This window comes from Thunnus albacares, chromosome 8 (genome assembly GCF_914725855.1).
Source record: "Thunnus albacares chromosome 8, fThuAlb1.1, whole genome shotgun sequence".
Lineage (NCBI taxonomy): Eukaryota > Metazoa > Chordata > Actinopteri > Scombriformes > Scombridae > Thunnus > Thunnus albacares.
The window spans coordinates 6,766,759-6,782,321 of NC_058113.1; the positions used below are offsets into that span (position 1 = coordinate 6,766,759).

General features: G+C 41.4%; 1 protein-coding gene across 1 annotated transcript in view; it reads right to left on the minus strand.

The window, feature by feature from the left end:
* The window catches only part of zfpm2a (zinc finger protein, FOG family member 2a), a 118,203-nt gene that overhangs the window by 48,837 nt on the left and 53,803 nt on the right, over nt 1-15,563 (minus strand). Inside the window, exon 4 of the mRNA XM_044359613.1 lies at nt 14,075-14,199. Within this exon, the coding sequence (XP_044215548.1) occupies nt 14,075-14,199 (125 nt within the window). The remainder of the gene's footprint in view (nt 1-14,074; nt 14,200-15,563) is intronic.

A 15,563-nucleotide genomic window follows, 5' to 3' on the forward strand; every position in this document is an offset into this window, starting at 1 on the left:
TTCCGTGCACATCTCTCAGAGTTGGATTTTTTTTTTTTCCTCCCCTTTCCCTCTTCCGAGGCAGGGCTGTACTATTTATAATTGGCCCTGTGTGAGCAAAAGCTTCTATCAGGAATCTGTTCTAATTTTTATTACTGAGAAGCTAAAGCCTGTTCCAGATAATTTGGAAATTTCAGGGGAATTGTGATAGAGCTGATGGCACAGCCGGACTGACTCCAGAAAGGAGCTAACCTGTAATAGCCTCTGTGGCTGCGCTGATTAAATGTTGCCATAGATGAAAGACCTGCCATCACCGCAATAAATTAACCAATCACACAAATCCCAAGTCACTACTAATCCCTCCTTGATACCATGATCCTCTGATCAGCTGAAGGAGGTGAAGAAGAAAGTGGCTTGTGACACTCAGCCTTCTCCTAACTCCCTGCTTCCCTGTGTAAACAACAAGCTAATGATATCACCGCTGACCATTTCACCACCACTGGCTACTCTTAACCCGCTTCATGGTCAGGGCAGGTGAAATCGATACAAACCTTGGTGGGAATGATTATTTTCCTCATCGCTTTTTTCCCCCCCCTTCCCTCTACCAAGGTCACTGACTGGCACTGTATCTGTCTTGATCCCACAGCTGCAGGATTTAGACAACTGAGAGATCAAAACCACTCTGTCTGAATATCTCAAGACATGCATTGGCTTTATACATCCCGCTTTCAACACCCACTTGGTATGAAGGAGTGCCATTTTGAAACAAAAAGACAAAATATTACAGTTAAATAACGGTGTAAACACCTTTTGAATATTGCCTGTTTCTTCCTTTTTACTCTCAATAAAAAACTACTTTCACAAATCTGTTTTCCGACATATTTCAAAATGAATTACTGATTATTACATTCGACTTTCTCTCCGCTACATTACATTTGAGCAGTGTAACACCCTGGCGACATGTCTCAAATTATTTGAATGTGCCTTGTCCTTTCCAGATGATGCCAGCAGTATAAATATAAGGAAAAAAAACAAGCTTATGTATGGGTTATGTCAAGTTTATATGTTCTCTGTTTCTAACATGGGAGTGAGGATAAAGGATTTGTACCTGTTTTACCAGTCAGTTTACAGCAGACAGCACACTCACACCTTGATAACGTCCATTGCAATTAGTTGTTCACTGCGATGAAACAAATTGCATGTGGTCAACTGGAAATTTCATTAAGGGAGATTTTCCTCTAGCCCTCGTTATCGCTCTGCGTATTAATATTTTCTTAGCCTCAAGGATGGATGGGTTGCAAGGGTCTTTTTGTTGAATAAACGGCCAAAGCCAACCTCACAGTCTATGTCTCCCACTACTATCCATGCTGGGAAAAGCTGTGTATATGCTTAGTTAGGCGCTGCATATTTTTCATTGCGCCCTGAAATAAGATTCTCTGTCAACATCCTACATAAAGTGGGAAATGCCTCCATTTCTCAAGTCTGCTTTTGTGTCATTTTCTCCTCTTCTAAATGGCCATGGTTACATCTGCTGAAATGAAAAGATACCTACATACCGCTTTCATTCCTTTTTCACCCCCCCCCCCTCTCTCCCTCTCTCTAAGGCTATAGCATCTGCTATTGGGAGACTAAATAACAGAAATATGCAGGAATTGCACACTAATTCCCTTTAGAGATAGATCTTGGCTGGTGCCCTGTCATAAATCAGAGAATTTCGATATGAAATGAGGCAAGCTGCTCTAATCATTTCTGCATTTCAAATTGGATCACTGGCTCAATCGCTTGGCTTTTAAACTGCTTGCCTAAGAGCAAATGTGAGGTGGGAGATAATTCAGCTGAAATCTCTGCCTGCTCTGTGCGGCAGTTAGTTTACTGCTTGAGTGCAAGAGAATGCTTTTTTCTTCCCTTAGCCCATCTTTCTCTTTTCAACTTTCTTAAATTGACTTTTCATTTTAAAATCGATTAAATTGAGAGAGTCACTGCTGTTCCCGGAATCTTTAAAGGGACACCCATCACTGTGCGTATGTGCCTTTATTTGGCTGCTGCTATCATGGCGGCGCTATGGGGAATAAATATTTTCTCATTTAAATCACCTTTTATCCTGCTGACTGGACTGTAAGCATCAAAGTTCATGTGCTGCATTAGCTATTACTTATTTCACTCCATTGAAATGCTCACAGTGGTTATATTTATATTGACTATGGGTGGCATGGCATGATTACTGTATGTTCACTCGCTTGTTTCAGACATAACAGAGTAGTAATAAAGCAGACTAATAATTGGTTGCTCAGGATTTTGATTAAGGAGTAAATTATTAACAGCTCATCTAGAAATTATTTTGTCATATTTTTTAAAACTGGAAACACTCATGCAGCAAAGTAAATCAGGGTGGAGAAAAGTAGAGAATAGAGAGTATGAGGGAGGGTGGGGACTCCATCTAGCCTCCATTCTTCAAGACCTTCAGGCACATTGAGGTGCTCCAACTCTAAAGCCAAACAGTTTAGTATAAGCTGTACCTGCCCTGAAGACAAGCAACCCCCTTTCTCCACCCCTACCTCCCTTCCTTTCCTTCCCTAGTCTCCTATTCTCTCTTTTCCTTTCACATTTAAACATCACCACACTCTCTTGATTCAGTCAAAACTTACATACGAATCATCTCCACCTTCTCTAGCCCTACAGCATCGTTCGACAATGTCCCCAACTTTCTTTGTAGTGGAGAATGTTTAATTCAACTTCACAAGTAAATGTGTGTATACTGCTATGTATAATGCGTATGTCCTGAGAACTATTTGAAGTTGTAAACAAGAGAAAGCTGAATTTGTAATGCATGTGCTCCAGGACTTAATAATGTCTTGGAGGTACAGCGGCGCAGGCATGCACACGTGTACTTCTTGTGTTTGGCTTTGGTCAGGGGACAGAACAGCCCTGTCGCTTCACTACTCACTGTTTGAATTACACAAAATTTCCCATTTGAATTCAATTGGAAAGGACTTGTTTGATCTTTTGCATGTATGTTAGGGTTGACTCCCGAAGCAGCGAGGAGCTGTGTGAGGGAACATAATAGGGAACCCGGAGCCAGTAATGTTCACCTGTATGGATATTACCATGGCCCCTGGGGGTCAAGGTGGCAGGTGGCATATTCTCTGGACAGATCTACTCTTTCTCTGTCGGGAATAAACATGCGGATGGGGGATTTCTTCAAAGAAGGAAGAAAGGGAACTCAGGAGTCAATCAGTCAATGGGGTCACAACAAATCCCTGCTCTCATAACCACACATGGAAGACTAGGATCAGTCAGAGGCAGTAAATAAAGACAAACAATAAAATAGCAGGCATGATGCTTGAATAAAGCCCCTGACTTTAGATAAACCTCTGTGCCCCTCTTTAGGTATTGGATTTTAATATTCTTTTGAACTCCCCTCTCTTCTCTGGTGGAGTCATAAATTTCATGATGCATTAGAATAGCATCTTCTGTATGTGATTTTATATTTCAGGAGACTCTCTCCGTGCAGCCAATCTCACCTCCTGATTCAGAAACCGAGCTCTATCTATACATAGGTGTGCAGAATAACAATTAGAATAAACACAGTGCAAAGTACAATGAATTAAAAATCACTGGAGACTGTAGGAACAAAGAGAAGAAACACATGAAATGTATTCCAAGCTTAACTATGTTGTAATGACGAACACACTGACAAAGGTATCTGTGATTTGCATACCACCTGATCGTCTCCATACTGCCGCAGTCTTCAATAGTTTGATCTTTGCATGCACTTCAGAGAAATGGGGTCTTACTAAATCCACCGTAAAAGACCAACAATATTTACACCAAGTTAAGTAAATAAGATAAAGATGGTGAACTTGCCCCTCACTAAATGCATTAGACGTGAACTCTCTTATCAGAGTCTCAGCACACGGACTGTTAAAAGATGGGTTTCCCGAGCTGGAAATGGTCTTTGTTACCCAATTAGTTTGCTGACGACCCCGTGGTATAATATTCCTGCTTTGACAGCCTCACACACATCCATCTAATGAGGCTCTGCTGGACCACCAGGGAGTGAATGGACACTGTCCAGACCTTCATCTCATCCAGCAACTATCAGTTTTCTTATCTTCAATACTAACCTGATGCTACCCTTTTTTTTTTGTCAGAGGACTTCAATTTTTCTGCTTGGTTGTTCATCCGTCCAGAGTCATTTTGACGGAGCTTTGTCTTTAGTAGGCCCCGAGCCAAGTAGGCTTAGGATCAGAGGGCTAAGGCCAGGACAGAGGACAGTGAGGACTTATCAAGGTCCACCAGCAGGGGTTTGCCTCCCTGTAGGTTGGCTGTCCTTCTTTCTCTAAAGGAGGTGAGGCAAGCAAAGCCTCTGTGTTTTTCTACTTCCCTTGCCAATATGACCAAAAGGCAAAGAGGAAAGGAAAATTGTAGAATGTGTATGAGTGACAATACTTATGTAAAAAGCCATATGTAATATATGATTTTGGAGATGTCTGGAGATAAAGATTGCGGTCTGGTTTAATTTACCCAGTTTCTAATGAGTGGTAAAACATGGAGAACCTACACTTCAAATCTTAAAAAACCTCAACTGTTAGGGGGGGCAAGTCAGCTATCTCCAACTTCCACCAAAACCCCCACTCTGAACTCACTTTGTGCTGGAATACCAAGACAACTATCAGGGGCTTGCAAATGGAAACAATTGAGGATTATCTCCAGCACTTCTCAAGAAAGTTGTTTCAACATATCACAAGTACAGCCATGACAGTGACAGATGGCAAAGCAGCTGGCACCACTCAACTTTGTTTCACTTTTCTTTCTTTTTGCTTCCTCTTCTTCCTCTTGCGCCTTTGCTGCAATAGAGGTCTGTTGTGTATTGAAGTGTTGGATAATCATTCATTTGGGAAGACATATTGCGTACTGTAAAACAAGGCGATATGTGTGAAACCAGGGAGTTATGAGCTTCACTGTTGTTGCCTGTTAGACTAATATTCTGCAAAGACTGACACCTCGCTTTGCTTGTTTGTTGGCTCCTTTAAAGCAAGGTGCGTCACAGTTAAAGGAGCATCTCCCCAAATCTGCTGCAAGTAGTCGTTCAAATTCATAAAACTCTTGAGATAAGTGTGTAAGTGATAGCGTGTGACTTGTATAAGCATTATGCTATTCCAAATGGAACATTTGTTCATGAATGTTAATGTTCACATCAAGCTGTTTGTGTGCGACTTACAGGAAGCATATAAGCATGCAGATACTGCATCTCCTCAGTGTGACAGTTTGCTATCCAGACTGTGTCCCTCCCTGATGGGTCACTGGCAGACAGCAAACATCCAGAGAGTTGCAAAGGGGACAGAGACACCAGCTCACTCTCGAGCCCTGCGGGTATGAAGAGTGGCCCCCTAAGACCTGGAACCTCAGTGGGGCCTTCAGCCATCACCGTTCCTGCTCTGCTGTTCTATATATCTGCTGTTAAATCTATCTAGTACAGTAGAATGGTCATATCAGCAGTGTCATTACAGAGACACACGCAATGTTTTCTAGGTGTGAGATCTATAGAATAATGCATGTCCACCTCTTCTATATGTATCTGCATCTGTAGTAAAGAAATGACTAAGTCAAGGCATTTTTATGACTTCTGTATTATCTCTAGTGATTAATAAAACCGGTGACATTGAACTGAAATACTAACCATAGGTGTTTTAGAACTTTTCAACAAAATGTAGTAGTACTTCTACTTCATTAAATCTGCGTGTAATCAAATCTGATTCGGAAGGAAATCTATATTGCTTTGCTTTGCAGCACAAGATGTTACTTTGTGGTACAAAATAGGAGGAGGGTGTAAGCTTAAGTTTTCTGGTTTTCAGCAGTAGTAAATGATGAAAAAATTGAAAGGATGAAAACAAAAAAACCCAAACACTGTCAATGTTTAATGTTTTTATCCCTTTTGAGAAGATAAAAAGAAGCTTTGATCCTTCTGATACGAGCAACAGGATTTGTGAAAAATGTGATTTTAATTCTGAAGAAATACTGCTATCATCCTCAACTATGGTTTCACTTTCATTACCATTTGCTGTTATTATAACATTAAATAATATATTCATAGATGAAAAAACCTTCTAAACCAAAACTGCATTATGAATTATGCTGCAAACGATCCGCATCTTTGTATTTGTGTTTTGATGTAGTCAGTGTGTCCTTAGTATGTTTGAGTAAACCATGCAGCCACTACAGTGAGCACAAAGCAAATCAGTGAGTCCTGCTCTGCTTATCAGGGGACCTGCCATATCAGTTTGGGTAGTTGTGTTGTGATGTAAGGAAAGCAAAATGTCAGGTTCACTTGTAGATCAAGTCAACCATGCATTATCTCTCAAACAGTGTGGCTTGGCCGTGGCCATAATAGCTCTGACTAGCTGACTGACTGAGTGCTTCACGGCTACAGTAATACATGGAGCTGTGGGCAGCAATGAGTTCCAGCCATGCACACAGAAACTTGCACAGAAAGTACAGACTTGTACAATATAAATAACAAGAAAAAAAAAAGAGTGTCTTTCACTACAGCCTGCAACTCTTTCTCCATCTGACTCACAAACAGACATCAGTATCATGTTGATCTGTGCTAAGAAGTATATTTTATTTTTTTATTTTATTTATTTTAAGTGCTACTACAATAGAATGAGCTCAGATGTTTTCCCCTTTTCATGTAACATGTTAGGAACATGAAAACCATTGATTATACCATTGATAAATATATGGATGACATTGAGCAAGGGAAAGCAGGCCAGATAATTACCATTTTACCCATCTGAAGAGACCTCAGCCCTGATATTGGTTTAAACCCAAGAAATAATTGATGCATGCAATCACAAATTGGTTCTCCGCCTAAAATTTGGGCCCATTATTTCATTAGATGAAGCCACATTCTTTGTGCCAAAATTATTTGTGTGTCCAACACAGAAATTCAAATCCTGTTAGTCCTGATAATGTCTGGCGTTTTCAAACCATATCCAAGACAGTGTGACTTTCAGATAGAAAGCATAGGCAAGCACCTTTAAATGCAAACATAAATCAAAATGTTTGGACTTTAAATTGTTTATTTTTTTCAGTTTAATGGTCTGTTTGTTTATGTGCATGTGGGTGCACATTTGAGGCTGCGTTTATGTGTGTGTGTCATTTAGCAGCTATGCTACAGAGAGGTCCTATCCTGGGGTGCCTTCTTGCATATGTAATTGGATGTTACTGTAAATAATTGCCTGGGCATGTGCCAGTGTGATGATGGTGATGATTTGTGTGTGTGTGTGTCGGCTCATGTGTGACTGTATGTGTGTATCATTCTGTATGTTTGTGTGAGTCTGTACGTATGTGTGTGTGTGTGTGTGTGTGTATGTGTGTGAGTCAGTGTGTGTGTGTGTGTGTGTGTGTGTGTGTGCGAGCGCATCTGCCCCATCCGTACTCCACTCTCAAGTCCCACTGATTCTCCTTTCCAGCCATGTTGAATCCTCTTTTCCTTATCAGGCGAGCCCAGGCCTGCATCAGGCTCTCCTTGCTATGACAGAGGCTACAACAATAGGCCTGCGATACCGCTGCTTAGCGCTGCGTTTCGGAGGGGAAACCTGCCACGGGCGCAGATTAACTACAACACACACACACACAAAATAGATTGCAGCCTCCAAAACAAAACATTTTTCAGAATGCCTCCTCTTGATTAATGAAGCAATGACAAGAAGAAAAATATAATTTCTGAAACAGAAAAATCCGCCGCCACTTGTTAAAGTTTAGGGGTAGCTAACAATAAACATATTGGAGGGAGAGGGTGGGCAAAAGGGGTGAGATAAATGGCTTGAGTGATGGGCTGAATAATTTCTGGAGCATTTTTTGGTTGCACAGGCCCATATTCCTACCCTTGTACTAAATTACACAATAATCACACTCCATCGGCTGACAGCCTCTGCCTCTCTCTCTGTCCCAGGTGAAAATTAGGACAGTATCTTGACATTTTCGCTCTTCTGTAGTCTACAAGCTAAAGCTCTCTGTTCACAGCTGAAAGCAGCACACAGTCTGCACTCGCACATGCCCTCCCACACACGGGCACATACACACACACAAACACACACTGTGACCCAAAATTCACACCTTCAAGTGCATATACACTCAACACGGGGACACACTTGTGCACATGTGTAAGCATACAAGCATTTAATAGCTATGTTCTCCTGCACATTTTAACAAAAGATATTTATTCTTTACACTGTTTTAGTGTAAGACAGCATCTATAGAGTTGAGAAAATAAATAATGTGACTCAATGTTACGATTTCATTTGGCAGATGCTTTTATCCAAAAAAATAAAGGCTTTATTTTGTATCTAACAAAATTCCAAATGACAGATTTATAGAAAAAAAAAACTGGTTGTCTTCCTAATATTGTACATGTGATTTCTCCACTGCAAGCTGTGTCCCTTAGGTACATGCATTAAACACTAAATATTCCACCTAGCCTTAGATATTGGCAAAAAATAACGCAGTATCATGACTATGATGATGTATGATTCAAGGTTAACATTGTGAGACGATATCAATTCGTGTTAGGACTAAATTGGTTATTAAGCCAGTAGCGCTTGTTGACTTTTATTACGTCCTTGTAACCTGCAATGTTCAAATCATTGCCTTTGTGTTAAAAAGAGATCATAGTAGTAGATCTGTTTTATAATAAAACTTGGCTCACAGCAAATTTAACTAATATACAACAAGTATATTAAGATAGAGGACAAGATAAAAAAAACTGCCTCGATCTTAATCTAGAATTAAGCAAGTCTTATGCATTTCAATTACTGTGTAATTTGCACTAAAAGCCCCTCAAAACACATAAAGACCAGAATTCTATTGAATCCAGACTCATTACAGTGCACCTTGACTAAGCCCCAGTAATTAGCATTGGTAAGGCATTGTACAAGAGGCGGCAACACCCTCATCAACACACATTTACAACAGAGCTCTAAATCTGCTGCTCATTAATAGCTTGCCTCCCAATCAATTATTAACACCTACAATGGAAGCCAGGCTCACCGGGGCCAGGCCTCTTACTCCAGGCAAACCGTGGGCCACCTTCTCCTCCCGGTTCTGTCCAGCATAGGTAATTACCGCCTTTAAAGACACCTGCTACTCAATAGCTTCGACCCAGACTGTTAATTTAGCCCCCCGATTGCAGACATTTATGTCTGAGTGTCACTATTAATTTGCGTTAATTTGGAGAGTGTGAGGAGCCGGGCAGAGGCGTTGTCGGCAGCCGGCTGAATGTGCTCGTCGCTCACCTGCGCCGTGGCTGCGGCTGTAATTGGAGTCTAATGGTCTGATTGATCAGTGAGAGAAGTGAGGGATGAGACGGCGCTCTGGCAGCTCCATCAGTCAGACACAGAGGAGAGAGGAGAGGAGGAGAGGAGGAAAGGAGGAGGAAGAGGAACAGAGCAGGGAAAGTGGTCGACAACAGCGGCAACGTCAAATCTGTTTTTCCTTTCTAGGTTTCTAGGTTTCTCAGTCTCTTATTTTTTGTATTTCTGTCTATACCTTGCTTTGAGCAGCCCCTCCTCTGCCTTCTTCACCTTTCCCTTACTATTAGGTGCACTGACCCAAGCGAATTCTTTGATTTTCAGCTCAGACTCTGGTGTCTGGTCTCCATGTAGTTGAGAGCTTTCTGTTTCTCCTATTCCAGCGACTCATTAGGTATTTAAATGTTCACAAAATCACATATATTGCACTATTATCGTCTCAGAAATATTAAATGCGGAAACAGGTTGAGAAACTATATTTGGATAAAAAGGTATGCAGTCTATAAGTGATCTAGGAATGATAAAGAGTGTAAAAAAATACCACAGTAAAGCAAGGTATATGAGCTGTCCAATACAGTGCAATGTGATTGTGTTAACAGGTCTGCAACAGCAATAACTATAACTCCAGTCCCTCATGCCAAGCTGAGCCCCTGGGGTCTACAGACCTGCCACGGCCGACCCATCAGCTGTGAAATCTGCTTTCCTCTTTGATAAACGGTCGAGATGTGACCCTATCTCTGTCCTGCAGATGCCCAGATTTCCTGTCATGCTTTTTCCCCTCTGTTTTTTCCTGCTTCCTCTCCCCCCCCCCCAACTCTCTCTCTCTCTTTTTTCATTCTTTCTTTTTCCAAGCTTTATGCCTCTCTTTCCAGCAACTGCATGTAACGCTCCACTCGCCGTTCTTTCTCAGCATCATCCATCACTCTGGTCAGCTACCGAGGCCTGTTGTCCACCAGCAGCCAGCCCACATCGGCTCCCACGCCACAGCACATGTAGCTAGGCCAGCTCTAGCTCCTGCTCCCATTTGCTGCCTCTAGGGACCAGTAAACCCCCCCTCCCATCCTTACCCAACTCTGCATCAGACTCCACAGGGCTACTCTCCAGACACCTGCCAGACCTAACATACTCTCTACCTAAACGACTCTGTGTATGCCAAAGTGCTGCTCCTGTCCAGTTAATGCAAAAGCTGCTTAAATTCACTGTATTTTCATTATTTACAGTAAGCCACTTTAAGGAGTCATTACACTTTAGTCCCTCTCTGGGCGTGATGCCAAGGATTGAGAAACGGACCTACGCACTGTATGTGTTGGCTTTACAAAAATAGCTTGACCTCTAAAAAGTCATATCTGAAATGACGTGTCTCGATGAAGGGATAAAATATGTTTGATTTCAAGGAGGGCATATCAATATCTCACCAGCGGGTGATGTGTTTCAAGCATGAGAGAGATGTCACTCCTGCCATATACCTGGCTGCCTTCGGGTAATTCATTCACCTCTATGGTTTCAAAAATCTAAGAGTAAAAGGAGATTTAATAGTCTGTGGAGGTCACATTTCATAAGAATGACTGAGAGTGCCTCCTAGGTGAAGTAGAGACCCATGAGCAATGAGCCTTTATTTCTACCTCAAACGCTTTATACCGCCTTGTGACCCTGCTATGCAGCACCGGCCGCCCTGACATGCATCAAAACTAGCCAGCCCTTTTCTCTCCTTCTGTCTCTCTCCTCATGCTCACATTTATTATTGTAACTTTTCCCTCTTTCCCTCTCCAGGTGAGGCATCAGGGTTTGTTCCTGTCCTCAGTCAGTCAGTGTTTGAAGATTTGCACAACTCCCTCGCCTCCCACTGACATAACAGAGATAAATGCAGCACCATGTTCGGGATGTTGCCAACGGCTGCATGTTTAACAAGGCAACAGCTCAATGACTAGAGGTTTGATTAAACTAGAAATCCCGCCTCGTGGTTGTATGCCTCCGCCAACCAGTCAAGTCGCAATTTACATCCATGTCTGTCCAGACTCATTTAATATTATATAATATTATCATATCATACTTGTAGTGAAGACTTTGAAGGAATTGAACAAAAGGTTTTAAGTGTCTTTTCCTTGTATGTGTTCACATGCTTGGCCAGTAAAGCTGATTCTGATAAAACACAACATTGTAGGCCTGACAGTAGACAAAGCTTCAGATATGGATGTTGCAGCAAAGAAGCTACAAATTCTAAAACATGGTTTCTTCACACACATCTTCAACCTGGCAGCACAGAAGATCTAAACAATCACCACAGCGTCAAAGTGGGCACCCAAGATTAGTGTCACCAATTCAGTGTCCGACCAAATGTGAAATAATTTCCCCCTCTGTTCCTGAGTTACGGTGTTGAATAATGGCCAGAAAAGTGTTTTTGCAGAACATTATGATGTCACTGTGAAGTTGACCTTTGACCTTTTGGATATAAATGTCATCACCTCATCAGACATTTGTGTGAAACTTTGTCATAATTAGCATGTGACTTCTTGAGTTATGGCCAAAAATGTGTTTTGTGAGGTCACAGTGACCTTGACCTTTGACCTTTGACAACCAAAATCTAATCAGTTCATCCTTGAGTCCAAGTGGACATTTGTGCCAAATTTGAAGAAATTCCCTCATGCTGTTCCTGAGATATCATGTTCATGAGAATGGGATGGATGGGTGGACAACCGAAAACATAATGCCTCCAGCCATGGCTCTTGCCAGCACGGAGGCATTAAAAAAAAGAAAAAAGAAAAAGAGATAAAGAAATAAAACCATGCTACTGTAAATGAGATGATTTCCTTGCCATGCAAAAAACTACAGGAACTGATGGAAGTGTCTGGTTTATTCAGTGTCTAAGAAACAAAGTAAAAAGTTGCACCGAACCTTAAAAGGAGGCTCAATAAAACAAAACATGCCAGGTGGGTTAACCTAGTCTTTAATGAGAGACAGTGAGAAGCTGCTAACAGCCAGTACCCCATTTGAGAGATGAAACTAAGGGGAGGAGGAGGGCAAGCAGCAAAGCATTGAAAGGGCCCCCAAGAGAATAGACACACATGAGATGCAATATGCCAGCGCTTCATCCTCTGCTTTTAATTGCGAGGGAGTTTTGGCATATTCTGTAACCCCTCCACAGCCTATTACAGGTGATGACCAGCACCTGCTCACTTAAAAAAAAGAAAGAAAACCTGAGGAGGATCTGGAAAGTAGCAATGAATTCCTCAGAGGGCAGTTAGATAAGAACTTATCACACTTGCCGAGAGCAATCCTGAGGAATACAATCAGTTTATGTGTTTTGTTCAGCAGATAGATGATGAATTTGTTCAAAGTTTGCATCTACTGAAAACACACAAGCAAAAAAAAAAAAAAAAAAAATTTGAAAAGATGTGTTTATATGACATCTCTTGGTGAGTCTGAGGGTCATTTGAGGGATGGTTGAAGGTTGGTTTTGGATGCCTTTCAGGGAAATTCATGCCGAGATTGCTGGAGAAATATATGGAGTGTGTTACTTTGGAAGGCAACTTGAGGTGTTGCTCTGTCAAATCACTTTTCCACCCAAGGATAACTGGCTTTACCCTGAGAGAAGCCATATTTCATGGCTATAATACGGCCTGAGTTATTTAAAGCCACTGATGACTTCAAAACCACGAGGGGAGCTTAGAAAACAGTTGAAATTGCTCTGAAAATGATTTAATAAAGTTATGCGTTTAAGGAATCTGGGAAAACAGGGGCTGGGGGGGGCTTTGAGTCCAAAATCCTCATGGACTTTTCCTTATGTTTCTTAACGGGATGAATGTGAGACTGGTTACAATTTTAATAGGAATTGCTTAATTAATCCAAATGTAGAATGGAATATCAAACCCATGGAGGACTCTTCGCTCCACCAGAGCAGCAGGTCAACACAAGCCTCTGCTGGGATCTTTAAAACAAGAGATATAAAGCTGCCGGGTGCAGGGTAACATCAAAAATAATGGATTGTGACTTCATTCAATTGAAGCCTGGACTGAGTTCAATTAAAGTGTTTTGTCATAAAATATGCAGATTAAATGGTTAAAATGGATGCACTTCAAAGGCTTTTGTTGGGGGCCAGTTGGATCCCGGAAGAGTCACCTCAATAGGTTCGAATGTCATAGGAATTGCCATTAATATGGTCTTTAGATGTAGGACTTTCTAGTAATCATGTTGCCATGGCTGCCAAAGGCAAAGTTTGACCAAATAAAGTGATCTCACTATAAGTTCTAAAAATCTTGACAATTTCAGGACATTGCTTTTGATCCAAATGGCTTAATAATGGTTGATAAATCATGTATTAATGCTGTGTAGCAAGCCATTAATATGGAGAACATTTAGGTCACCACTTACAGACAGATTTGATCAAGTATTGCCAAATTTAGGATTCTTATTGTGCAACATTAAACCTAGCTACAAATCTTGGTATAACAGTTAATCTCAGTTTCGATTTACTTCTCTAGTCTAGTCTTGTTTTTATAAAATTAGGAACATTGCAAAGATTCAACGTATGCTCAGTTTTAAAGACACTAAAACTGTCATACAGGCCCTGATGTCATAACATCTTCACTCTTTCCACCTGCTTGATCAGTTTTATACAGATTGTACAAAATTCAGCTGCAAGACTTTAAACTAGAACTAAGAGATAAAATCACATTACACCCGTTTTAGCGTCTTTGCTCTGGTTGCTTATTGTGGTTGGTTAATATTTGAAAGGGGTACCCAAATGTTAAAAAGTTGAAAAGTAATTGACCAAAGTAGGGACATACCAGTGTGCTGTTGTCAGTGCTCATCTCGATCTTCCCCTCGAAGGGTCCCCATGTTGTCCCCACAGGCAGCTGCTGCCGGCTGTGGATCCGACGCTCGCCATCTTTAAGGAACGCATCCAGCTCTCCTAAAAACACACCAGAACCAAACGGAATCAGCTACAGTGCTCTATTTAGCACGTAAGTTCCACGTCAAATCACAGTGACGTTCACTCATTGTCCCTTCCCCTCTTCCCCTCAAACCTACATGTGCCCTCATATTATTGAATCAAAGCCCCGCAGTAAACAGTGAAGGTTAAAGCCAAGCAGTTTCAAAATGGATAAGCAAATCAAGCGAGCATCCATCTGATGGTGTTCCTCAGACACACGGTGCGCTAACCTTACTTGAAAGGTGTCTTCTGTTGAGATAATCTCTGTGAGACACTGCAGGCTCGCTGGCTGGCGAGAGCAGCTAGTGGCAGGCCTATTTCTGTTGTTCCAGGAAGGCTGGGCCCTTGTTAGTGCTGTGCAGAGCTCCAGTTAATTAACAGTGAAACCGGATAGCACTGTTAGTACTACCGATGCTCACCTCCCTGACACCCACAGCTATCTTATCTCTAAGATTCAGTGTACTTTTTCGGGATGGTGATTAATCAAATAGTTATGATAAACCCCATGGCAGGCCGTGACATAGTTTACCAAGGAGGATGTTTCCCTGTGTGTGTGTATGTGTCTATGTGTGTTGCAAGGGGAAAGTATGCAGCTCTCAACTGTACATTTCCGGCTGGTTGCCTTGACAACACTAAGAGGTCTTCTGGAGAAAATCTGATGATTCAGACATGTGTAACTTACAAGTTCTGTTGGGTTTTATAAACTTTCTGGGCACAAGAAGTTCAAGAAACTCAAACCAAACACATTTTTATCAAGCCTGAGTCATGTTTGAGGCCTTCTTTAGATTGGACTGTTTTTATCACTGGACTGACCTTTGAGAGGTAAGAGCTCAGAGTCAGCTCTGGGATGTCTGGAGAGGATTCCACTTATTTATTTATTATATTTTTATTAAGGCAGATAATCGTAATATTATAATGCAAACTAACTCTACACGAGTTGTTAACATTGTGTCCTCTAACCTATTTGTTCACACATGTGGCTAATAAGTATTCAGGGCATTTGGTTCATGCTGAATGAGCTGAAGTGATCACTGAACTTTCTGATGCGTCTGTGGTATAATGACCTATTCAACCCTGTTCTACTCTGTAAATATCAGCCGTGTATCTGTGGCATGCTATTGTGTCCGTCTGTTGTGCGGGTATGGAAATGTGCGTTTATGTGCTCCTTTGCATGCATAAACATAATCTAAACATCGGGCTAGTGTTATTACTCGTAACAAATGACACCTTGCTGATCATATGCTCATCAGTGGTGATCAGTCTTGTAACAATGAAGAGCTAAATGTCACCCATTATGATGAAAATCCTCAAACTAAACCTTTGTTATAGTTAGACACAGAATC